Here is a 27642-nt window from a genome sequence, read left to right as displayed (position 1 = left end):
TACACATGTTTATTTCCTTTATGTGCATTGGAAAAACACAAAAAATCAGAAGAAAAAAGACAAAATGGACATAATTTTACACAAAACTAAAAAATGGTCTGGACAAAACTGTAGGCACCCTCAACTTAATATTTGGTTGCACACCCTTGTGAAAAAAATAACTGAAACCAATGGCTTCCTATCACCATCAACAAGCTTCTTAAACCTCACAACTGGAATTTTGGACCACTCTTCTTTTGCAAACTGCTCCAGGTCTCTCAGGTTTGAAGGGTGCCTTCTTGCAACAGCAGTTTTGAGATCTCTCCATAGGTGTTCAATGGGATTTAGATCCGGACTCATTGCTGGCCAATGTGTATACCAGAAACATTTGTAATTCCAACAATTTCTGAGGGAAATGGTGTATTTTCTGGAAAAATTCCAGAGGTGCACTTTCCTCCATGACTGTATCTAAGAGGCCACATATCTCAGAAAGGAAATGCAGTACAATATAGTTCTAGTTTAGGATTTTTTCAAGAATTCAGCTTTATTCATAAAAAGTCTGGCATTACATTCATGAAATAACCACATTGCAAACATTACAGATGAAGAAACGCTTCATAAATAAAACAGAGAAAAAGGTAAGAGGTCTAATCCAGAATTCAGTTATGTATAGATATAATTTTGAAGTAGTTCACAAATGGTGGCATGTTTTAACTTTAGCAACATTAGCTTTAGCAATTGGAGCTGTGTAAATAATGTACCTACGCAGCTCATATAGCTGTTATGTTGGCTTAGCTTCAGCTTTGCTAGCTTGGTAGCTCTGTTATCATAGCTAAGTTAGCTTTAGCAACATGAGCTTTAGCAAACATAGCTAAAGATATTATTGCTATGTACATAGCATACCAAATCAGCTTACATAGCTGCTTTGTGAGCTTAGCTTTAGCTACATTCGGTTGGTAGCTCCATTATCATAGCTCAGTTTGCTTTAGCAGTGTGCGCTTAAGTAAATGTGGCTGAATCTAACTACACAGATGACGTAGATACAGTCCTGATCAAAATCTTAAGACCAGTTGAAAAAATGCAAGAATTTTCTTTTGCACTGTTGTATCTTAAGAGTGTTCTAAGTAGAGCTGCAAAATGCAAAAAGAAGAAATAGGAGTGGACAAAAAAAAAAAAAATAAGTAAGAAATTTAGTGAAAACAACAATCAAACTGAAATTGGCTGTTCATCAGCTGATCAAAAGTTTAAGACCACAGCCAAAATCTGAGCAAAAATGTGGATTCATTGTATTCACACTGTCATGACCTCCTGATGGCAAAGGCAAAAAAGCTTTCAGTCTTAGATTGTAGTCGTAGTCAGATTGTTGAGATGCAAGATCAGAACAAGAACAAGACCTCTTGCAACGCGCCATCACTGCTGAGGTTGGACGCAGTAAGACAGTCATTTTCAATTTCTTAAAAGATCCTGAGGGTTATGGAACAAATTAGTCGAGTGGTAGACCCAAAAAAATTTCACCGGCACTAAGCTGGAGGATCCGATTGGCTGTCTGTCAAGACATGGGACGATCCTCGACCCAAATTAAGGCCATTGCTGGTGCAGACTGCAGCCCAATAACATCAGACAGGGAAGGGGAGGGAAGGGCTTAGAGAACAAAAAACATCTTTAAAGGCCGTCTCCTTCAACACCACAAAATTGCCCGTTTGGACTTTGCAAGGGAGCACCAAACATGAGACACTGAAAAGAGGAACAAAGTTTTATTCTCTGATGAGAAAAAATGTAACCTTGACGGTCTTGATGGCTTCCAACGTTACTTGCATGACAAGGAGATCCCACTGGAAATGTTTTCCACGCAGTACAGTGGAGGGGGCACCATCATGATCTGGGGTGCTTTTTCCTTCAATGGAACAATGGAGCTTCAGGTTGTGCAGGGGCGTCAAATGGCGGCTGGCTATTTGGAGATGTTGCAGTGGGCATCCCTCAAGACTGAGGGCCCTTGTCTGTGTGGTAATGACTGGGTTTTTCAAGAAGACAACGCTGTGGTTCATAATCCCCGCCTGACAAAGGGCTTCTTCCAGGAGAATAACGACACTCTTTTGGACCATCCTGCGTGTTCCCCTGATCTAAATCCAAGAAATTAATTAAGAAAGTTTGGGGATGGATGGCAAGGGAAGTTTACAAAAATGAACATCAGTTCCAGACAGTGGATGCCCTTCATGAAGCCATCTTCACCACTTGGAGCAATGTTCCCACCAGCCTCCTGGAAACACTCGCATCAAGAATGCCGAAACAAATTTTTGAAGTGATCAACAAGAATGGCGGAGCTACTCATTACTGAGTCCTTTATGAAACTTTTATTTCTGTTTTGAGGGTTTTCATTTTTTTTTTTGAGCTGTGGTCTTAAACTTTTGGTTAGCTGATAAACAGCCTATTTCACTTTAATTGTTGTTTTCAATAAATGCTCACTCAATTTTTTTGTCTCACTTCCATTTCTTCTTTTTACATTTTGCAGCTCTACTTAGAACCCTCTTAAGATCTAACAGTGCAAAATGAAAATTCTCACAATTTTTCAACTGGTCTTAAGATTTTGATCAGGAGTGTATGTAGCTTAGGCAGCGGCTTTGTGAGCTTAGCTAGCTCTGTCAGCTATGTAGCTCCATTATGTAGCTTATGCAGTTAATGGAGCTACATAAACGACTCTTGCTGCGTTGAAATATTTTCATGGAGGATTAGCTTTTATTCCTGTGAGCAAACTGTTCACTCTTCTTTATTAATTAAATGTTTTCAAATCATGTCAGGTTTTTACATTTTAACTTTTGTAGCTTAACCCTTACCTTAACCCTAAATGGAAGTTCAATCTGATCATATTTTTGAAATTTTTAGAGTGTATTTCTGTTTTGAGTTATGTGGCATCTCAAATGAACAGCTTGTGAGGGTGACATTCAGAGATGAACAGTCTGCAGCTAGACTGTCTTGACTTTTTTTCCTGTACAAAAAAATGCTAACAGAAAAAAAATACAAGGCTATACACCTTGTGGAAACCATGTGCTTCAAACGCTAAATATCTCATCCCTGGCCTATAGTTTCTGCATTTTTAATGCAGACTTGGTTGATGTTAGAGATGTCAAAGAACTGATTCTGTTTCAGATGCACATTACCAACATGATCCATTATAGCCCTGTTTGTAAGGAGTATAAAGCTTGCTAAAACATAAAATTCAGTTTCAAGATAAAGGAGGTTTGTTATTAATGCCCCTGGGAGAAGTTTTTTAGTGGTTATGGTTATCAAAGAGAATAAAATTAAGAATGATTCCTCTTTACGGTCTACAAAGATGAGCTGGACCACAAACGAGAGAAGACTGACTTCACTAGATTGAGTTTTTTTATTATCTTTTGTTACTGCCATGTAGTAAATGTCATAACATATGATTTACAACACACTACAAGAACAGCCTTTTTGATTTAATGTTTCACATTTTCCATGGCAAATATCCACAGTGGCTGATGTGATTGACTGCTAAGGAAAGCAGAATGGGATTTCTTGTCAGACAAGCCTACCTTTGGAAGGAAAAATTAGCAAGAACACAAGCTTCATCCACAAGGGGCGCCATAAATAACACAAGCCAACATCTCCTCACAGGAGCTTTAATTACTTAAAATGGATGGAGAAAACACTGTCTGATTTCTAATTAACTTAAAAATCCCTTAAACTCTTTAAAAGTGTGTTTCTCAGCTGATCTAGCCCCAGGACCAACTTCTCTTTCTTTAACTCAATGAGTGCCACTGACGTATATATACGTCAAATGTTTTTTCTCTGTCCCAGAGCGATGGAGGTAAGTTAATGGTAGAAACCCACTGATTATTCAGCAAGATTTATCGAATAAAACCATCACTCATGCATTCACTCATGTGATATCAGAAGCAGACTTGAGAGAAGAGCAAGCCCCATGCAGTTCTACAACAACATCTGTTGGCAGAAAAAGAGGTAAGAACAAAAAAAATCTATATGATAGATTATATATAATATATATAACATATTATATATTACATTACTTCTATAATTTAAAGGTGGTGCCAGGGGACACGCAAGCAGGAGAGGACGTGGGCGTATCGGGGGACCTGTGGAGGCCGTCCAGTTGTATTGTGCTGTATTTTGTATTTATATTTATTTATTTAATTTATTTTACAATAAAATAACATTTGTAATACAATTTTGATATCTTTTATGTCATTGAAGGCAAAATTATAACATTCAAATCACTGTTTTGCTTGACAGACTCTCTTTCACAAAAATTCATTTTTCTAAGCTTTCTAGACAAAAAGTGGTCTTTTTGGTGAAACTAGCCTCTATTCAACTTCAGATAACTCAAGAACGGAACAAGGTGCAAACAAACGTTTTTTTCCATGATGAAATAGAGAGTTTCTTCTTTCATTTGAGCTATTTGGTGTTTTAGAGTCATAGTACAAAATATTCTGTGGGTCTTGAAAGATGACTCAAAATGGCCAAAAAAGCTGGCACAAGCCACTTTCCATTTTAAAAAAGGGCTGGCACTCAGTGAGTTAATGAGAAATAGTGACCTCAATTCCTGAAAAATTTCAACCATTTATATTTATCCAAGAAACTTGTTGCAGTTTAGACTGCAGATGGAGTACAAATCTGATGACTAAACAAAGAGAAAGGAGAGAGGAAACATCAAAAAAGATCATCCGTATAGAGGCCTTTGGAGTACATGGATGATACATTTTATTTTACTCTGTGATTACATGCACATTTTGTTTTGTGTATATCTTGAGAAATTAAAACACAATCATGGGAAAACCAGCTCTGTTATCCTACGATAACTTGATAAATATGTTTTGATCTGGAGAGAACAGCCAGTGTACCTGTTCTAATGGCAAAATGATAAATTATGTGTATGGATATAAGTTGGGCTTCTGTGAATTGTGTTTTTTTTTCTTTTTGTTTATTGCATTTTTTTTCCCAAGGGACACATTTAGGACATTTAGGATTTTAAAGCAGCAGCAGAGAAAAGTATTCATCTTTCAGGATGGTTTTGGAATGATGAGGACACTATGAGAACAATAATATCAAACAAATGATGTTGGCTGTAACGGATGCTTTTTAAAGATGGCACAGCATCATTTATGCCCAAATGATTTGCTTATTTGCAGGTATATTAAAACACAAATTTGCATTCAAAATTGCTCCTATATAAAATCCTTTATTTTAATTGTCTTTGAGCCAAAAATAATTATGGGAAAGAATGTTTATAGACCCTCTTAAGTTTGGGCTAAGCCCTGGATTTCTCACACTCCTTGCTCCGGCCCTGTCCTCAACCCACTTTTGAGTCCTGACCTGCTAGTTGAGAACCACTGCTGTGAAAACAAAGTTTAAAAAAGCTGGATAACTCAGTGGTATACATTATGGACTGTTGAACTGGAGACTGGAGGCTTGCATCCAGTGCTACTAGAGACTGGTTGTGATTTTTGGGTACTGGAATAGTCATTTATTTGGGGGCGACTGTATGTCGGTCAGAGGAGTTGCTTGTCTCTCATATGCAAGGTTGGGAGTTTGATCTCCAAGGCCTGCAGCCACAAGTTGACGTGTCCTTGGGCAAGACACTGAACCCTATTGTGCTTCATTCATACTGTGACTGAGTGATGGGTATGAATGGAGTTAGCTAACACTGTTCACCATCAGAGTTTGAATGTGGAATGAATGGGTGGCTGAGAGTGACCTGTGGTGTGAAAAATGCTTTTATCATGAATGGAAAAGGCATATATAAGCACCAATCCAGGTGTATTAATTTTTCAAATAACTTTAGTCTCATCTTTTAAATATACCTTTACTTTTTTAGCACTTAGACTTAATGTGGCACCCATACCATATGGTTGCTGTAGCACATCTGAAAGCTGTTTGCTAACTGCAATTAAATAACATTAGTCATGAACTAAAGCTGTGCAAATAAAAACTGATTGATTAAATAAAGATGCAAGCATTCATGACAGGTGATAACAGCTGTAGTGTTACAGACTGCCAAGAAACTAACTTAGCATCTACTTTACTTGGGGAGACAAACCATGAAAAGCCTACTTTTCAGTATTTCTGCATATTTTTGGGTATCCAGAATATCAGCTGATACACAAAATGTGAAATAAACTGCCATGGTTCTTTGTTCATGGTCTCTGAAACCAAAAACCTGACATTCTTGTCAGAATCTGGGCTCAGTGTGACATCAAAATGAGTCATTACAGGATTACACCGCCTTCACCTGTTGTCACCACATAGATCTCATCCTACAGCCATATAAGATGACACAGCCATATGTCACCACACCCCAAGAAAGACAGGGGAGGGGCAAGAAGGAGCTCATTTGTATTCAAAGAAACAAACACCAACTTTGGCAGTTCAGTCAGGACCGCTTTGTCAAGGAACACACATGGTTTGTGGCTAGAAATATTTCTTTATTAGCAGTTATTAATCAGCACTATGCTGTTATTCATATTTGGCAGTGTGGCAGTTCTGGGATCCCCCTGCCCTTCCACGAGCCTAGGTAGAAAGCATTAAGCAGGAAAAGCACATGTACTTTTCGCATGCTGATAAGGAAAACGTAAGGTAGGGACAGAATCAACAAAAACCTAAAGCAAAGCAGACACCAATGACAACAGAATGACACTGATTAAGTCTGAAGCAGAATAAAGGAGGAGCTGGGGTGGAGGAAGGCTGCAAGAGCAGCTTGCAGAGCAAGTGGCAGAGCGTAGCCAAGAGCAAGAGCAGTTAAAATAAGGCAGCATGCAAGCAATCAGCCATAGCTTGCATAGAGCAAATCAGCTGTCCAACAGCTGATGAGGGCTTGCGTGAGACCAACTGATCTCTATTATGGCAGCGCTGGACTCCATAGCCTGCCTAAACTAACACTATATGCTTGATTTCTGTGAAAGTCTTTTTAGAGCTGGTTTATCCAGGGTGAACCACCTCCTCTGGTGTCTGAATTTTTATAAATGGTGGAAGAGAGGGTTGATTTGTCACCTTTAACGATGTCAAGTAAATGATGATTTCAGCAACCAATTTAATTATGCATTGTCAAGTTGAATTAACTTAAATTAATTTCTATTTGAATCAAGATTTGAAACTCACAAGAACATTCACATGCATAAGTTTTAGGCATGTATGACGCTAAGGATTAATCATGGGCCAGATGTGCCACAATCCTGGGCTGGACGGATGGTCGCTCTGGGGACATCTACAGTACAACCATGGGCTCTTGGCAACCCTACTACCTGCCCGGAAAGTACCCTATGCCAGTGGTTCTCAGCTGGTGGGTCAGGACCAATAAGTGGGCTTGGAGCCTTTTTGATAGGTCATAAAAATGCCTGGAAAAATTGTGCCTAAGAGACAGAAAACCTCTTCAAAGAATGATTGGTTTGTCCTACTTTTTGAATCATCTGATGCCTGCAGTCTTGGGTCTTAACTGTGCTATTTTTTAACTTAAAAAATCAGATTGGTTGAAAAATACTAGAAATATGGGTTCCAATTTCTCATTTAGGGTTTGATGGTGGGTCCTGAGGCTGGGCCAGTTGAGAAGCGCCATGCTTACTCACCACATTCACCCCTTGCTGTGCCCAAAAGGTGTGGACTTAGTTCGTTTTTCAACAGATTATTCTTTGATGCCCTTCGTAAGATGCAAGGACATCCAGACCATGGCCTGGGTTTTGTCAGTCCTCCTCAGGTGGCCCTTGAGTGGGCTTCCACGCCATTACAGGCCTTAAAGCAGCCCCAATTTTGCCCTAAACATGCCTAAAAGTTCTTCACAGTTCTGTACATCCGGGTCCTTCTGAGACAAATTTAAATTTTCTGACAAAATAACTGTCAGTGACCTTTGGAAAGCCATCTTCCTTGAAATGCTAATCCCTAAAATTTTCACTTTTTGTAATCATGAAAAAATCTTCAAAAAGTTGACAAACAAACAACAGTGTTTAAAGTTTTTAATGTCAAAGTCAAACTTTTACATGATTCATCTTCATACCAAACCTTTCGTCCACAGCTCCTCTTCTTCCTCGTCATAGCAAACACAATTAGTTCATAAGTAATTACAGGAGGCAGCCAAAAACACAGCCAGCCTCATAAGAAAAGAAAACAAAGAAGAAGGAAAATAAAAAATAACAGTTTTTTCTCATTTTCTTCTCAAGTGCAGATTTGAAGACCTTAAGCATGCCATAGTCTGTTATGGTTTCCACTTGTCTGTTTCTACAGTGTAGTTTCATCTGTACATGGCTATAAGAGTAACAGCACGAGGGGGATGACAGGTTCATGATGTGCGCTGGAGTGTCTGTTTTTTTTTTTTTTAAGTCTTGATTTTAGTGGATGATACATGTCAGACATAGCGCTCCCTTCTCTGTCTCCCCTTTGTGTTTTGCAGTAGGCTGAAACATATTCATGTTTAAACGTGCAGTATAAAAAGATACACACCCACACAGGTTCATTTACAAGTTCCCTTAAATCCAGATGGGAGGGTTTGAAAAGGTGCCACAATGTTACTGCCTTAAAACAGCAGTTTGAAGAAAATATCCGTCATGTTGAGGAGGCAAGGCTGTGTTAAGAGTCTCTTCCCAAACTAGACTTCAAGGCCTTTCATGGACTGAGACACTTTCTCCCAGAGAAAGAGCGTGCGTCCTTCTGCCTGCGCGAACGTACCCTGCAGGATGTTTGTGATTGTTTTCACCAATCCCTTTTTCAATGTGAACACTCCACGGACAGATTAACTCCACATGTTGAGGCCTTGAGTTTTGTTTCATCCTAAGCACAGTCTCTCAATAACAGAGCTCAGTAAACAGCCATGCTGGGGATTTGAGGGTAATGACAGCTTAGGGAGTAAGTACATCAGTGGCCTAAAACGAGATAAAGGGGGTCAGTGACGGAGCGGCCAAGTTGAAGTTATATACAGGTATACAAAGACATCAGCTCACACATTTCTCGGCCTTGGCATACACATTTTTCTGCCAAGTTAGTGTTGCAAGATTGGATGCTACTTCTTGCTTGGAGATAAACATTGTGCATCTTACATAACTGTTGCTCTCTTTTTTCTGATTGACCCTTCGCAATCTTTAGTTGAATGATCAATAAACTAAATTGTAGCACATTTAAAACAAGCATGCCTCCTCTTTCCCTTATCTGATCCCAAACAAGCAGAAAAATGAGGAGCCACACTTCTTGGCATTTTCCAGCAGTGTTACATTCACCAATCCAGACATTAATGAGATCAGTGCAGATCAAGAGAGGAGAAAGGAAACTCATTAAGACCACAGGGACGACCTAACCCTATTATCCCTATCACACCACTGAACCACACACTGATGATGGGAATTAAGATGTGCTGGCCTCGATCCACACCCACCCTTCAGCCCAGTGCAGCAGAGTGGATGCGGAGTCGCTGTTGGGAAGGACGAACGTGAAGGAGCCTGTTATCTGTGCCATTCAGCACAGTGGTCGGGGTACGTTCAGGTCGGCACTGTGCGGTGAAAAAAGGGTGCAGCAGCAGAACTCTGCGTTCGCACTACATTGTGTTCTTATTTGTAATAAGCCTTCGGCACACTTTGTGCCAACCCTGGCCTGGGAAAGTGAGATTTTGAGGCCCAAGGTTAACCCCAGAACTCGCTCCGTGATAAAAGAAGGAAGAGTTTAATCCACTGATACTAACTCCCTTGTCGCCATCATTATCTTCACTTCCCCTTTAGCGCACACATATAGCACAGATGTATCCAAATAGGCGTGGTATCCAAAAAGGCGTGTGGTTTTAAAAAGAGAGAAAAAAAGTTAGCATTATCTGTCGTTCATGCAGGCCTTTTTTTTCCTTTTTTCCTTTTTTTCTTACATAAATTTGGTTTTTCTATCAGTCCTACTTACAGTATGCGGAATATCTCATATTCCCACATTGTCTTATCATTACATACAGTTGATGTCATGTTTAAAATTCCCTTTAATGTCACCCCACACATCAGTCAGAGAGATGAGTCGATATTTAAATACATTTCATGTTTAAATACTGGCTGAGGAGGAGCAGGCAAAATGCTACAGCTAGATCAATGAGAGGCAATATGTAAAAATTATGATAAGAGCACATACACACATAGTGTATATGGATTTCACATATCTTCATATGGATTTGTCCTTCTACTTATGATGCTGTGTGTGTGTGTGAGTGTTAATGCAAGTCATATCTAATTTATGTTACACTGCCACATAATCATGTCATAAATTGTGGCCCTATGCATGTTCACATTCTGTAAATGCTGTATGAGTTGTAGTCTGCATGCTTGTGTAGGTGTGTGCATGCTTGTGTAAGTGTAAGAGGATGTAGATGAACTATGTTCTGTAGGTGAGCAGTGAGCTCCACACCTCAGTCTGCTCTGAAATGCTGGACAGCAGCAGAGATAACGCTGCCGTTTTATCAAATACACACATACGTTATATACATACAGACTGGGTGTGAAGGCGAAACAATAAACACATTTTTCACACTGTGGCACTACTGACGCTATGAGAGCCTTGTTTTCTGAATGGTTACATTTGATTTCTGTAAAAAAAACATCTCTAATGTCACATTGTTTGTTTTTTATGAACAATACCTGATTTTGGAGATCAGCTCTTTTTTCTGACTGTACAGTGATCACACTTGTGTTGTTGCTTTGATTCCTTGTGTAAGATTCGCAGCAGTTTGATTGGTTAATATCCTCATCTTGTGTTAAGATAGAGCTGATTAGGCAATAGAAAGTTTGACTGGTTTGAATCACATCCAAATAACATAATCAAAGACCTTTTACATCTTCTTATCTGTTCTGATGGATAAGACCTCAGTGGTTTTCAAGCAGATGGTTCACCAGTTGAGTCCATATCTAGCCTGCTGTAGCCTCCATATTAGTTTTTTTGTAAGAACCAAGCCATTTGTAGCGTCAGGATTTACTCTCTCCTCTTCTTTCACGGACCCCTCTGTGGCAGAAGGTCAGGCATGCATCAGATCAGGTAAAAAAGAAGAGCAGAGGAATTTGTCCTCCTCCACATGGACATAATAGCATCTTTGCCTGCAGGCAACTTTCACCAGTAGTTAAAAAAAAGATTGTTTTCAATAAAGTCTAAGAGGAGTTGATTCATCACTCGATTAAGTTTAAGTGCCTATAAATATTAGTCAGGATCCCAAAGTTCAAATTTGATATATAGCTTATCTTTTCTGACATTTTCTCATCTTCACAGGTTTAAAAGGCCATCCAATCTGATGACCTGCCAGTAAGGTTTTAACCCTCCCTCTTTATCAGAGAAGAAGGCTGCTGTAGTAATGATTGCTCTGTTGCGTGGCTGTCACAGGTACACCTCGCGGCGTGACAACGTGAGGCAGGACGTGGTCTTGTAATCCCCTCCTGTCCGCGTCAGTGGTATGACCTCTGGTGGATTCTGGCCCTCTCCTCCCTCTTCCTCCGGCTGGCGCCTCCCGAAGCCTGCGCTGCTGAATGTGTCATAAGATGCCGAAGTCATCTTGCGGTTCAAAAGGTTACGGTTATGATCGCCCATGTTTCTGTTGCGGTCTCCCCTCCCCAGGGTGCCGAGAGGATCGCCATTTGCTAAAGGTAGCCTCTGGGCTTCTCCGCTGACGACAACCCCGGGTTCAGAGCTCCCTGCACTGCCAGCACTTTCGCTGTCGCTCTCATGGTCGTTACCACGGAGATTGTTGTTGTCGTCTCCAGGGGCGAAGGTGGAAAGTCGAGGAGGGTCACTGCCGTGGCGCTGGCGCTGACGAGGGGAACGACGAACGGGCATCCAACAGGTGTCGGAATGGCCGAACTCATCACACTCCCTAGTGCACTTTCCTGTCAGAGCTACGTCAGGCAGCTGTCTGGCATCTGGAGACAGAGAGAAATAAAGAAATTGTATTTATTTATTTTAATTCTATTTATTTTTATTTTATTCTTGTTTTGGGTGCTTAACAGAAACGGAGCAAATACAGGTGCCTCTCCAAAAATAAATATCATGAAAAGTTCTTTTTTTCTGATTGCATTCACAGAGTTAAACTTCCATATATTTTAGGTACATCTCATTCAAAGCAAACAATTTCAAGACATTTTTGTTTTATTCTTGACACAGTTGTCTTTATTGTTGAGTCTGGTGTCTCTCATCTTCCTCTTGGCATTTCCCCAGAGCTTCTCTATGGAGTTCAGGGCAGGCCAGTTGACTCGCTAATCAAACACAGTAACACCACGGTCAGATAACCAGTTTCTGGTAGTTTTTGGCTTCACTGTGCCACGTCTGGCCCATGTATTTGAAACACAAGAACATCAGGGAGGCATCAAATGTTGTCCATAGTTTTGCGTCCATAGTTTCATCTGAAAACAGGACCTTGGACAAACAAGTAGTGGTCCAATTATTGTTCTCCTTATCCCAGATGAGACGCTTAGGACAGTGTCAATGGTTCAGGAGTGGCTCCACAGGAACACGGCACTCCTGGACTATTTCCTGGACCAACTGTATGTAGCAGCTTGTATCTTGAATCGGTTTTGTTTGACAATCATCTGAAGTTTGAGCTCATCCCTGTTGTTTGTGCACCTTTTCTTACCATGCTTTTCCCTTCCAGTCAACTTCCCATGAATATTCTTTGATACAGCCTCTGAGAAAAGCCTCCCCTTTCTGCAATGACCTTCTGTGGCTTACCCTCCTTGTGGAGGGTGTCAGTGATTGTCCACTGGGAACCAGCGGCCTTCCCTATCATTATGGATGTGAGTACTGAATCAGAGTGAGAGAAATAATTGACTTTTCCACTGTATTCTTAAATTTTGAGATAGTGAATTTTTGTTTTTTGTGAGCTGGAAGCTGTAATCATCAAGATAGTACAAAAAAAAGTTTTTAAATATTTCACCATGCAAGAGATGAATCTAGAATATATAGAATTTTAACTTCTTGAGTATAAACATGGTGAAAAACAAACTAATTTTTGAGATGCACTCACAAACCTAACAACTGAATGATATATCCCCTTAGAACTAAGCGAGGTGGACACTTGCTGACAGAAAAAAGAAAATGACTTTAAAACGGGCGACAAAGGTCATATAAAATGAGAGGGACAGAAAAGGCTGTTAAAGCACAAAGAAAAAAAATGCTGACTGTACAGAATCTATTTTAAAAAATGCCACATTTACTCAGCATTTTATCAAAGGTGCAAGGTGAGGTCAAAATGCACAACAAGGAAGGATAGTTTGAAGAAATTTGATTGAAAAATTTGGATTTCTTTACATGCAAAGAAAATGCCCTTTGAGTGAGGGGTCAAAAGGTTAGTGAGGCCACCTGGGACCTTAATGATGTCCAACATGGACCAGGGTCATGGAGCATGGGTATTATCTATGTAAACCAGTCATTTATGAATCAATAGTGACACCATAATGAATGGAGACAAGACTAATAATGATGATAAATGAGGAAAGTGTGATGATCCTGCAAATTACAGAATACGTGCCATGTTCCAGATAGTTAAGGGTAATAAATTAATTTAATGAGCAACAGAAAAATACACTCATTTCCTGAGTTGTTGTATTATAATTCTACTTTACTTGAAATCAAACAAGAAATTTAATATTCCTGTTAAATTCCAAACTAATTCTACTTTTTGTTGCCTGTGTAAAGCGGCAGACTATGAACCAAACAAGCACATAATTAAACAGCATAATTAAACCAACACAAAGAATCCTCTGTTCAAATCCTCCCTCCATCTGACCGTGATGGAAACTTACTCAACAACACAAAATCCTCCACATTTCATACGCTGCTGAAAGGGAGTCATTTAACCCCCCCAGAAGTACAATCAGTCACCAAGGTCGTAGTGACCTTGCTTCTGTTGTTTGCCAGCTCTGCCGTGTCCACATTCAGAAAAGAAAGGAAGGGTAAAAGGAGAATAAATGAAAACCTTTTTTGCTTCACTAAATCCTTGACAAATATGTAGTAGAAAAGGGTAAAAACACAATTTTGTCGGTGAAAGGAAAGATTTGGGCAGCTGACACACAACGAGGCCACAGAGATGCCTCTGGAATGGCATACTACACAAACTCATGTACACACCATTCAGGACAAACGCGGTGTTCAATAAAATGTTTGCTTTGAGTGGCTAGAGAAAAGACTCAGGGTCCTTGACAGCAAGTCAAGATTCCAAAATCTTTATCTCTGGTGTGAGTTTGAGTGACTTTGAGTGCATGTATAATTTAGAAATATCTTACAATTAAGAACAGAGCATACAGATTTATGAGGTCAAGATGAATGCAAGAAGCTTCTGAGTTGAAAGCAGTTCAGAGAGGGATTTCTTTGTGTTTGTGTGCTTGCTCTAACCGTTCTCCACATGCTCCTCCTCCCCCACGCTGCCCTCGGGTGTGGTCCGCTCGTAGCCCTCCTCGGGCAGTGGCAGGGCTCCCAACCGCGGCCCTGATGAGCTCTTGCTGCTCGGCGTCTCTGAATCCTCCAGGCCACTGTCATAGCAGCCGCCGTCCTGGGGCTGGCTGACTACCGAGAAGGTCACCCGGCGAAGGGTCCCCTGCAGGGAACACACACACACAATATGGGATTAATCATCCAGGATTCCTAATCTGAGATTTTAAATCGGAGGGATTAGGCAGTTGGGCACGGGATGTGCAAAGACATATTGAGATTATCTGATCGTTTTCTCCTTGATTAGGAGCTTAGCTGCTACAATGCAGAGTAATAGTCGTCAACCAATCACGGCGGTGTTTCAAAGTTTTTTGGTTGGTTTTAATTCCAGTTTAGATTAATGCAGCTGGACATGGGTGATGTTTACAAACCTCTAGCCTGCCTGGAGACCCTTATTTTTCATCTGGAGCGGGTCCCAGTGGGGGCAGCTGGGTGATACTAAGTCCACTCTCTGAGACATTTAGTTGATTGAAAGATAAGTAAAGGAAGTTGGATGATAAATCTGGTCACATTTCAATATTTGTGTTATTGTTAACTAATCTGAGAGAAAAAAAAAAACAGCTAGGGCTGCAAGCAGCACTGAATAGGCTTCTCTGTGCAGGTTGGGATTTCACACCCACAGAGTGCACTGCTGCAGTACTATCTATGATGACTGCGTCCTGTTTTGCCTGTCAAAGCCAAGCTCTTTGGGCATCATACACAAACCTGAGGATTTTTGTCGTAAATGTCTTTTTTTCACAAAATCAAAGCTGAACTGCATAAACCCAATGCGGAGGTCCCCTAGAGGGACTTCTAGCCTGAAAAACAAGAAATGTCTGCTAATTTATTAAAAATGTTGGATTTTCTGTTGGAGGTTGGTTATGGGACCAAAAGGCTTTTTTTGTAGATCTCATCGAGTCACATAAGCCCACCAAATTTTATACATGAGGCTGTGAGTAACCTCTACTCCTTTTTTTCAAATTTCAACAGGGCACTACTGACACATTTTGCAAAAGACCTGCATAAAATCACCAAACAGTACTTTTTTCCTGATACCTGTACCAATGGTGGGTTTTCAGACATGTTTAAGCCTCCAAAACTGGTATACAGAGAGAATAAAACCCATGTTTTTGTATTCTGATAGGGTCCTCCCACCCTCAGTGCTAGGGCTCTGACAAGGCAATGGTCTAAACTTTACACTGAAATTCTCACTTAGTTGCACAATCATCATTTAAAATGTATGCTTTTTCGCAACATGCTGCAGAGCATTGGTTCTTAATGGGTAGAACCTAAAAGTGGGTCATAGAGTTTTTTTTCAGAGGACTGTGAATGTTTCCAGGGAAAATAATTGTGTGTAAGAGCCTAAAAAAGACAAGTTAGACAAGTTTTTTTCTGGTTGTTATTTTTTTTTACGTCGATAATTGTTCAAAACCTTTTTTTTTTTAACTGATTTTCTCCACAATCTTTTCAGGAATTGTAATCGTGAATTAACCTGAAATCTTTAAGGAATTTTCTCTGTGAACTTTAAGGGAACTCAATGTAGTATTCCCAAACAGAATAAGAAACTTTCCACATTTTCAGGAAGTTTTCAGTGGGCATTTTCCCAAACACTTTTTGTAATCTTTTCTTGGAAAATGCCCACTGTTTATCTAAGGAAATTTCAAAAGGAGATCCAGTTTTTCAGGGATTTGACCAGAAATTATAGGGACATTTTCCAGAAACTTTCCTCAATCTTGTCCAAATTTCCAACATTTTCAGTTTTCCTTGGAAATGTTAGGACTGTGGCTCAGTTGGTAAGAGTTGGTTTTCCCGCAATAAAGTAAATGAAATACGCCATACAAGCTCAAGTCCCTTTACCATTTAGGAATTCTTCCTCTTAAGGAATTCGTCTAAGAAATATCCATGAGTCTCTTTGTTCTGTCATGTTTCATACCACCCAAGGTCCAAATAGCATCTTTCCTTAAACAGTGTGGCTGATTCTAAAAATGTTGAACATTTGTATCCAGATTTCTTATTAAAGAGTTGACTGTGGGTCCCAAGACAAGACCAACCAAGAAAAACTGATTTACAGAGTGTTTCCTACACAATAATGATAGTTGGGCTGGCCTGCCCTGGTATATTTGCCCTAACACATGGGCATGTAAAAAACAGAGATAATTCCACTCATGCACCTCCCTGTAAATCTTGCAATTAAGGGGTAATTCCTTATGGTATGGTAATTTTCTACAACTTCCTCTTGTGAATGTTATCCTTTACAGGGACGATTGCTGATAATCTGAAACTGGTATACTATACATCATCAAAAATAAGCCTTACTACATGCTAACAACCTGTTGTGATACTTTCCAAATGTAAGTTATTTAAGTGTCTTTATGAAATTTACTGCTTATGAATAACATCACAAGAACAGAAAACACCAGAAAATAAAGTTATGGAATGAAGCAAGATGAGATATGTATAAGAAAATTATAAATAGGGTACATCTCCCATCACCACCATTCAGGAAGGGCATCATTCTTTGAAAAAAAACCCCTGCAATATCAATTCTGATATTAATATCAACCCTGAACAATGCCTGGTATAACATTACCGCATTGAAAACATACATGAAACTGGAGGATGACTTAAGTTCAGTCAGGAACACTCTCATCACACATTTAACCATTTCATTGTAAAATGGATAAACAGTTTTACTTGGTGGAGATCACTCTGCTCAAAAGATGCCCCCTGCGATAGTCAGGCAGCATGCTTTGACTTTCCAGAGAGCACATGGCTAGAAACACAAATATGGATAGACATGACAATGCATACTAAATACAACAAAATTGGTTCAAAAGCAATAAGTCTATAGTATGAATCTGAATAGGAGAGTGCAACAAGCTTTATGCTTTAAAGGAGGAGGCTGGGGTGGAGGAGTTTAGACTTTGCCGGCAGCAGCCCCAGCAACATGGTGCATCAGCATTAAAGCAAGCAGGGATTAGTGAGAATGTGCCTTGTTTAAATTCACTGCTGTGTGGAGAGAAAGAGCTGTGATTGGCTGTTGGAGCTGGGAGGTGCTAATTGCAATCAGCTGGTCATCAGCTGATCACAGCTGGGCGTATGACTACCGTGTCCTGCATAAACTAATGCTAGGCTTCATTTTCTAGCACCACACTGCTGTTTTCAAATCATTGTAGCATTAGAAAAACAACTTGACTTTACAAGAGGCTGAGTGGTTTGGGATTGGATTTGAGTACCAGATGCTGATACAATGTAGGTATCAGTATCAGAACAACGGTAACCAACCACTATATTAAAACAATCAAGAACATTACAAAGTTTTTAAAATGTAATTGTATCGGCTTATAATTCAACTTTAACATTTTAAGAGAAGCTGCACAGGTCACTGTGACCTTGAATAAACCAGCCATCCACCCACAGTGACAAATCTCCCCATCCTCCTGTGGAAGTGGAGTTGATTCCTCTACGTCACCCATCATTCATTTAAACTGAGCATCGCACCTGCTGCTATATCAACACACAAATCACCCCGGTCCAGTCAGTGGAACAGTTTCCACTTTGTAGAGCGACAGAAAAACGATAAAAGTCCCTGCTGAGAAAATATCAGAGAGAGTTAAATGACTCGGTCTGGCCGGGAGGGATCACTCTGCGACAGGAAACCCATTTCTATACAACAGCCCTCCTATCTCTTTGCATACATATCTGCATGCAAAAAAATTACAACCCTTTCAATTTAGATCTGCTCTGAAACACGCAGCGTATGGAGAGGAAGTCAGGGAACAGAGGGAAGAGGCAGATTAGGGCGGCAAAACTTCAGCTCTGAACGTTGCCTCGGGATAATCTGCAGGGAAACTGATGGACGGCTGGCATGAAAGCCAAACCCTGAGCCGATTCTTCTTTTTCTCCCGTAGAAAAGGGAAACATTTAAACACTTCACCTACTGAACGTGCAAGACAAGATGAGACAGGAACACTGCTAAATTAATTAAGTGAGGAAATGAACGAGGAACTTGTTTCTTCCGCCATTTCTGAACGGCGTCTAGACAAGAGGAGGAAGACAGAGTAAATCAGACAGCAGGGAGCACAAGCAAGACTGAGGAAGAGGAGGAAGAGATATTAGAGTCTAATGGGAAAGCTGCAGTTCTTGGAAACTCAGTGTCTTCATCTTAACTCTCTGCAGAGGGAGCCGTGTATTTTTAGAGAAGATGAAGCAGTCCAACCTCTTTTCCACTAATTCACAGCGGGGGGAATGGTACAGAGAGGGAAAGTGGGTGAGAGAGTATAAGTGGATAAGTATAGAGAACAAGTAGGGATCATTATCGTGTTATTACAAAGAGGAAAAAAAGGGTATTAGTAATTTTATCATTGTAAATTTGTGTTCTGGATTAATTATGTCTACATCTCAAATAATTCCACCGTTTGTTTACTTATCAAGCTGTCAGGCTTTTTTCTTGAGAGCATAGAATATCAATATTTCATATCTGAGCACAGTGTTTTCATTATCCCAGAATAACAGTTTCATGATAATAATAATTATCATAATTATTTCTGATCAGAAGACCGAAAGAGAATTATATCCTCACAGATATTCTTACTCCAGCCTCCTGTTCACATAAACTATTTTAAACAGACAGAAAATGCAATAAAAGACTTGTTTGGATTATTGTTAGCCCCAATTTGTGTCTCTCATGTATCGCCAGTACATTTGAGTCATCCTCACTCTTTGAAATAGCCAGGAGGTCTTTCTACAAGACTTGCTGTGATTTAAAGCTATTTACAGAATCCCCAAACATATTTTTAACCATGTAGAAGAAGAATATTTGATTTTTCTCCCCTAATTTTTTTCTCTCTTAAGCAGTGTCTGTTTTTTACTTTTAAATCCAAATAAAGACAATTCTGTGGCTGCAATCGACACATGCCCCATAATTACAATGACAGCAAATTTCACATTAATTAAATTCAGAAATCAAATTTGCTTGAGAAGGGTTTCAACTGCCAAACTTCAAATACAAAACACCACTTCATTTTTCTGACTTTACAGAAAAAAACAAAAAGAAAAGCCACTATAACGTGTGTTGGCATCATATTTTCAGGTTGTCTGTCTGTCCATTCAGCTAATTTCTGTGACATGAACAATTTGAGGGATTTTCCTCCATCTGTGCACAGATTTCAGGTCAAGGTCGTTTTGGGAGAGCGGGGCACAACCTAACACTTTTTGGATTTGGCTCAATAATTTAAGAAGTATTTGAATTACACTCATCACATCTAAATGACCAACCTTCACATCTCTGCTACACTGGAATTTTGTTTTTCAGTTTAACACCTGGGTGTAACACCTGTCAGAAAAGTTAGTCCGAACACAGTTTAACAAAATTCTCATTATATATTTTGGGTAGATATTGATAGTGGATCTATGTTCAATATCTACATGTCTATCTGAACCATTCATCTAGTACTGGAATATTAAATTATAGATGGAAATAAGGATATTACCTTTTAATTTATGAAATATGTAAGAATAAAAAATAATACAGAGAAAATACACAGTAATCAAGAAAATATATTCAAACGTGTCTTAGAATGAATCTTTAAAATACGTCTTCTCACTGTTATTTTATTATGTTTATGTTATTTTTTATATATTTTGTATGATTCATATTGGATGATACAGGATGATAAAAGGTTAGATTATGTGACTTCTACATCCAACACAATAACTGAAAAACAAGTATGTTACAGAAATGTACTCAAGCTGTAATAATTTACTTTTCCAGAAATTTCCAGAAAGAGATTTTATTCTGTGCGGTACAATAAATGAAGCCTAGTGTTATTTCATGCAGGACACAGAAGCCATATGCCCAGCTGTGATCAGCTGATGGCCAGCTAAACCATATTAACGCCTCCGAGCTCCCACAGCCAATCACAGCTCTTTCTCTCCACATAGTGTACCATTTCAATATGACGCCCTTCCCTGCTTGCATTAATTCTGATGCACCAAGCTACTACTGTTGGCAAAGCTTAAGCTCCTCCACCCTAGCCTCCTCCTTTATAACAGTGGTTCTCAACCTTTTCAGCCGAAGACCCCCAAAATAAAGGTGCCTTAGACCGGGGACTCCCACTGTTCCAAATTCAGAATAGTTATGTGCAGACAAGGCCATCCATAAAGGAGGATATATGGGAGAGCTTTCTGGCGTCCAGCCAAACTGGGGGCCAATGGAGGTCAGCAATACCATGATCCATTGTAAGGTTAAGCTGTAGTATCCATATTTCATATTTAACCCGAATAATAACCACACTTATCAAAGAATCAAATATCTTTATTCATGCGTGTACTAAAAAGCCTTCTTAAAAATGTAAATCCGCTTTGTCAAAAAAAGAATGGAAAAGCTTTAATGGGTTAATAATGGCAAAAAAAATGTTGGAAAAGGTGGTGAAGTTGAATTTTAAAAGTAGCAGAAATGAGTTGGAAGTGGCAATAATTAGATAAAAACGTCAAAAATAGGTTTAAGTGGCATAAATAAGCATAAATAGTGGTAAAAGGGAGTTAAATGTGGCTGAAATGGCTTTAAATTGACAAAATGGGTGGAAATTTGGTGAAATGGGATGAAAAACTGTTATAAACTGGCATAAAAGGGTTAACTGAGAAAGAAAAAAATAGGCAGATATTGGCAGAAATTGGTTAAACTACCAAAATTGGGCATATCAAATGGTGAAATGTGGTTACAATGGGTAAAACTGGGAGTAAAAAGTGGCAAAAAAGGGGTTAATAGTGGCAATAATGGGTCAACCCCCTCTCAGCGTCTCGCGACCCAAAGGGAGTCCCTACCACAAGGTTGAGAACCACTGCTTTATAACATAAAGCTGTTACACCCTCATTCAGATTCACGCTTCTATTGATTAATTGCTTTTGAACTAATTCAATTGTATTCAATATGGATCGTCATAAATGTAGCTATCTATCTATATTGTTGTTTCTAGCCATGCGCTCTCTGGAAAGTCGACGCATGCTGCTTGACTATCGCAGGGAGCATCTTTTGAGTAGAGCCTTCTCCACCAAGTAAAACTGTATGCATTTAGCAATAAAATGGTTAAATGTATGACAAGAGTGTTCCTGAATAAAACACTGTTTTTCATATAAACTCTCCAGGGAAGTGCTCAGTGATCTTAAATAAGAATTTTATTGGGAGGAGAAAAGTATTGAGTTCAATGCTAATGGCTGCGTGCTAACATGAGCACAAAGACATGTGCTAGCATAATAATGCTAAGCATGCAAATAATTTCCATGTTTCTCTGTTATTTGCCAGCAGAATACAAGAGGAAAGCCAGTGGTTTACCAAGTTCAAATAGAGCAAGTTGTTGAGTATTCTGTTTTGACAAAAATAATGTACCAAGCTAAGCTAATGGTTTAAAATACCAGGTTAGCTAATGGCTTATCCAGATGTTTTTCAATACTTGTTACAGTGGGAGACCGTTATTATGCCAACACCTCTCTCATATTTGATCATGAGAACAGAGAGATTGACCAACATGTGACTTCTTCTGTATGGTTAAAAAAAAATCTCCTCTTCACTTAGGTGGTTAGGTTTGCTGGATGTGTAATGTGACCCCACATTTTTTCCAGTGTCAGTGTTTGTCAGCAGAGCTGATATTGGCTGATCTGATGTTAAACCGGCGTGTTTGTGTATCTTTAAGAATACAGAAGTCAATAACTCAAAATGTTATTGAATGAAGGGCAAAACATGGGACAAAGATGACTTTCTAAATGTAGAAATACAGCCTGGACCACAGGGAAGGATTGACTGACAGACAACGAGCGAGTTACTTCAATTCGAAGCCATGGTGCTTGTTTGTGTGTGTGTGTGTATGGGTGCCTGTTTGTTCAATAACAGAATTCAGTTCAGCCATGATTCCATCTAATTCAATTTCCTTCTAACCCTCTTTCTGGCCTGAGCTGCCCCCTTTCGTTCCTTCATCCTGATAATTTTATTTGCTATTTCCCTCCTCCACGCTGGCCTCTTCCTTCTTTTCGGACCATCCTGCTGCCTCTGCTTTCTTCAGCAATAACTCTCCCTCTTTCATTTTTTTCTCTGTTCTTCCATCTAACTCTCCCCCCTTCTCCCCCCTCCCCCTCCTTCCCTTCTTCTATGCCAGTCAGCTTTATGATGGGGCGATCGATGATATGTCCTTGACCTCGTTATGAGTCTCTCTCCTCGTCCCACAGAGGGCTTTATTGACCCATAACTCCTCTCCACTCTTTAGCCCCCCTTTTTACCCTGTTTTCTCTTGTACTCTGAGAACTTGGACTTCAAGTGTTTCATTCAATGAAAATTTCTCTCCTCTTCTTATCCTAAATCATATGATTCGGCCTTATAAATGGAATATATTTCACTTATTATACACTTCTCTGTCCCTGTCTTGCTTTTGCTTCATGCCTTTTACTTACCTTCTGTCAGTGTTTTCTTTTAAAATACATTTTTACATCTCCACTTGTTCTGCCTATCTTACATTCCTCTCTTATTTTCATTTACAGCAGCTACAACCATAAAAAACTCTATTCCCAAGTGCCTTAATGTTTCCTACTAATGCTCATAAAGAACAAAGCATGTTTGTGTGTTTATACGTGCATGCTTTCTATTATACACCCAAGGTAATGCAATAAAAGACTATCAAACAAACTATCTATTGGACTTTGACACACATTTACATGTGAGCATACACATGGATGAAATAGCTGAGGTCCAGTGTGGCCTATGAAATGAGGGCTGATGGAATATTAATTGAGTTTGACGGGGGACATAAAAAACCTTCCCCTTAATCTGACACGGGCCATTACAGTTCAATACTGACATGGGAGCTTTACTCATCGGCACCGTGTGTGCGTTAATATGTGTGTTACTGTACTGTAAGAGCACAAGTATCCAGGATCATCACAGAGTTATTTTGGGCACATCTGTGTGAATCAAACAGAGGCATGATGGGTTTGAACTCAGAATAAACTTAACCATCTGCGACTCTCAAGAAACCTGTGGGAAGGAGAAAAAACTAACATAGCTTTCATTTGAGGGCCAGAGCATGTTGCAGGGCATGTGTGAGTATATGTGCTCATATGCTTCTGCGTGTGAGTGAGACTTCACACCTTCATGTTTGTGTTTCATTGCCGTGCTTTAGTGCAAGACTTTCAAAGCCTGCAAGTTGTGTTATGTCAGCTGGTGAGAATACACGTGTGTGTGTGTTTGTAGTGTGAAGATGGTGCATGTGTGTGTGTGCGTGCACGCACAGGTTGGCTCAGTCATCAAGGTAATTAGTGTGTAAACCTCCTTGCTGTCGGTTCAAAGAGAATTAACGAGCTCTGGTTAATTAACAGTCTCCCTCTCTTCTCGTTACATGTGTCTGCATATTCAACACATGTGTTTGTGTGCGTATAGGTGCAACATCTGCACATCTGACTGTGCCTGTGTGAGCACATTTGGATGCAAGTGCGCGTTTGTGCTTGCCTTCACTGCTACACTCTCGTCCGCATAATGAATTGACAGGATGCAGCTTATGCATAAACCAGAATGACAAATATGGTTGTAGAAGGGGAGCCACTATCCCTTCAGGTCTGTGTTCACTCTCATTTATGTTTGACATCATAGATACACTGTATGATGGTTCATTGTATTATTCATTTGTGCTCTATATATACATTATACAGCTTACTCCCTTTATTTTGGTCTCACAATGCTGGAACTGGAAACAAGATTCCCACTGTGCACACATATTTGTTCATCCATTCACTAAACTCAGAGTTATGTCGCGTGCCAGGAGGTCATGCATAATCCATAGCTGAACACAGTATGGAGTGTATCTGCTTTTATACAGTATATGCTACAATACATACTTCAAAGTAGATGAAAAACAGACCAATTAACCCTATATTCTCATTTTGTGCACCAGATTGTAATCATATTGTGGCCATTCAAATCCTGATTCTGCAGGCCCATTTAACCTGACACGCCGGATAGACTGTTTCACATATGCATTGCATCAGATATGTCTAACATCCACCTGGGCAAGACCGCAATGAAAGAGTCTGGGAAGGGCAGAACCTTTGAAAAAAACAAAAAATTGTATGGGTGACTATACGAATGTTCAGTCCATCTCATCTGTTAAAGGCCAATCAGAGCAATAAAAACGTGACATAGTGGTAACCTGAAGCTCTGCAGAGAAGCTACACACAGTAATGCAGTGCTTACTAGTGTTGGGGCTGGGGCCCTAAAGGCATTGTAGGTAAGCAGCGAGAGGTTACGTGATTTATCTAAAAAGAAAAAATTATACATCCTGTTTTAAATGATCATAAAATATTTACCTCCGCCAAGGAGGTTATGTGATCAGCAGGGTATGTTAGTTAGCTTGTTAGTTTGTTTGTTAGCAACATAACTCAAAAAGTTGTGGACGGATTTTCATTAAATTTTCAGGAAATGTCAGAAATGGCATAAGGAAGAACTGATTTGGGAGTGCTCTGGATCACCATCTGGATCCAGGAATTTTTTAAAGGATACTGTACTATTGGGAGATAGGGCTAACGGAGGAGGTCTGCGCTGTTACCACTTTACACCAAGAGATGGTGGACATGAGTAACTTCAATCCCAGCAGCATTTTTGGGTGTGTTCTCATTCAAAGTTTTGGAGTTTATAGAGTTTGAAAGACGCACGCCCGGTCGAGGAGACGAGTTTGAGCATGACAGAGAGAAAGACAGTGAATTGTAGCGAGAATACTCACAACGATGGGAGGAATAGAGGAATATCCACCCTCTGCCATGACTTCCAGTCGTCCAGTGAGACCATGGGTGAAACTGTCAGTGCATCTGTTGGCACCGGCAGGCAATGCGTCTGTCATGACAGTCCACACTGCTTTGCCTCACTGTGTTTCCACCCCACCGGGGAGGTAGTAATCGGCGAATGCCATGTCGGGGGGCACATGGGGATGGATCCAGGAATTTTTTAAAGGATGCTTCACTATTGGAAGATAGGGCTAATGGCAGAGGTCTGTGCTATCCGAGTGCGTTTCTAGTTGTCTTGTTAATCTGTGATGCTGAAAACACTTTCTGAGTTATGTTAATGTATCAGAGAGCAAAGCATTCACATTGAAATTAACTGTTTGTAAAACAAAAGATAAGAAACTAGCAAAGCACTTTGAGAATGGTTAGCCCTATCTCCCAATAGTAAAGAATCCTTTAAAGAATTCCTGGATCCAGACGGTGATCCGGATCACTCCCAAAATCTAATCAGTTCTTCCTTATGCCATTTCTGATATTTCCTGAAAATTTAATGAAAATCCGTCCATGACTTTTTGAGTTATGTTGCTAACAAACAAACTAACTAACTAACTAACAAACAAACAAACTAACTAACTAACCGTTCCAGTCACATAACCTCCTTGGCGGAGGTAATAAAAAGTACATATTTGAGACTCATGTCATGGTTGAACAAGGGTTTTGACAGGCCCCAGGAGATTTGGAGGTCTTAAATTGGGCGCCAGCATACTGACATTTGGGAAAGGGTGTAGCTTTAATATGTCAAAGCTACTAATAGGATCAGTTGGTGAAACAAATGCATACCGAAAACATCTTTTCTGCCAAGACAAGCTTACAGTGTGATTCTTTTATGCTCTTATTTTAATAAAGAAAGGTCTGTCAAAGTTACCCCTGTAGCTACATCTGAGATAATCGCTCCATCAGAGGCCGCTATGTACTGGTGTAGGTATGAGATGTGTCGAAAATATTTAAAAAAGTGTAAAATCTTGTCTCGCCTCGTGAGGTAAGCCTCTAGTCAAACCCCTAATAGATAGTTATTTTAATCACTAATGTCATAAAACTCAAATATTTTATTCATAATGATGATTTTAACACTCTCAATACCACCCAAAATATGAAAGGCTAAAACAGCGTGATTAGGAGGTAAGAAAAAATTCACAGCCTGAATATTGTTACGTCGATAAAGTTAGCTTCCAATGTTAGCTTTGTGGAAAGCTAATGGGTTTGCCCTCCCACTGTGTAAGCTTCTAGCCAATCATAATACAACATGTTATCACAGCCAATCATAACGTGCTACAGACAGATCTGTCAGCCCGTACACATCTGGTACCTACACCAGATTACAGTATCAATACACCCCGCCAAAAAAATATTGCACACTCATGCCGAGGCCAGCTGAGAGAAGAGCAAAAACATTTTTTTGCTGAGAAAAGTTTTTGGTGCAGTTTGCAGTTCTTTACTAATAAAGAAATGTGGTCCAACTCTTATAAAAACTGCCACGATACTATCACAACATTCAAGCTAATTGCTACATTCGCCATTGTTTATCAGCTTGCAGTATTACTAAACCATGCCTGTAGCTGCTTCATTCTCCCTAAATGATGCTGATATGCTTCATCTTTTCTCAGACATGGCATGATCATTTCAGATTAGAGCTCTGCAAGATTATCTCTCTGATGACAGTCTTTGAATCTGGCTAATCCATCGGCTTTGCAAGGTCAGGTGGGAGCAGAGGGTCAAAAAATCATTGCAGTTGGTCCTAAACAGCGATTAGTGTTTACAATGATGGAAGTGCCAAATGATGCTGAAATGTTTGTTTTTACAACAACAATACTTAATAAAAGCTGAGGACTGATTCACAAAAGGATTGTGTGGCTGTAAAAATGTTGAAAACTGTGAAAATAAGTCAAAACAGCACAAATGGTTATGGAGCCCAGAGACACATGTTGAAGATGATAAAACAAACTGCATGGTTGGGGAGTAAATGGGAGTAGGAGGAGACCAGTTCAGGGCTCTACAGTTAATTTGCTTCATTTGTTGTGTCACACATGTAAGTTCTTAATACAATCAATTAAGGGATGAAGATTTTGCAAAATTGGGGCTTTTAACAAGGGCTGCTATTAGAAGTATCAGCTGTCATTAATTAAATGGGGACACATTTATTAAAGGAAAAAACACCTAAATTCAGGACCTTTGGCTGTAAAAGGGACTCATCTGAACCCCCCGACTACAGGCCTGTTCTGTTCACTTCTATTGTTCACAGACAGTCCATGAAAGCTTCTGCTTCGTAATTTATCTCTTGACTGAGTGAATGTGTCCAAATGTAATGATTGTGTTCAATAATTACATCTGAACTTAACAGCTCCAAGATTTTAATTACATAAATTATGTGTTTTTTCTTGCCTGCTTGCATTCGTTTATTAAAAATCTAACAGACTG

General features: G+C 39.7%; 1 protein-coding gene across 1 annotated transcript in view; it reads right to left on the bottom strand.

The window, feature by feature from the left end:
- Positions 1–7944: 7944 nt before the first annotated feature.
- Positions 7945–27642, bottom strand: part of pcdh7a (protocadherin 7a) — a 66890-nt gene continuing 47192 nt past the window's right edge. Inside the window, exons 5-6 of the mRNA XM_041785953.1 lie at positions 14335–14536; positions 7945–11867 (exon numbers count right to left, since the gene is read on the bottom strand). Coding sequence (XP_041641887.1) covers positions 11329–11867; positions 14335–14536 — 741 coding nt within the window. The 3' untranslated portion in view covers positions 7945–11328. The remainder of the gene's footprint in view (positions 11868–14334; positions 14537–27642) is intronic.

Source organism: Cheilinus undulatus, linkage group 4 (assembly GCF_018320785.1).
Source record: "Cheilinus undulatus linkage group 4, ASM1832078v1, whole genome shotgun sequence".
Taxonomy (NCBI): domain Eukaryota; kingdom Metazoa; phylum Chordata; class Actinopteri; order Labriformes; family Labridae; genus Cheilinus; species Cheilinus undulatus.
The sequence above is the reverse complement of the archived record's forward strand: the minus strand, read 5'-3'. Positions and strand labels throughout refer to the sequence as shown.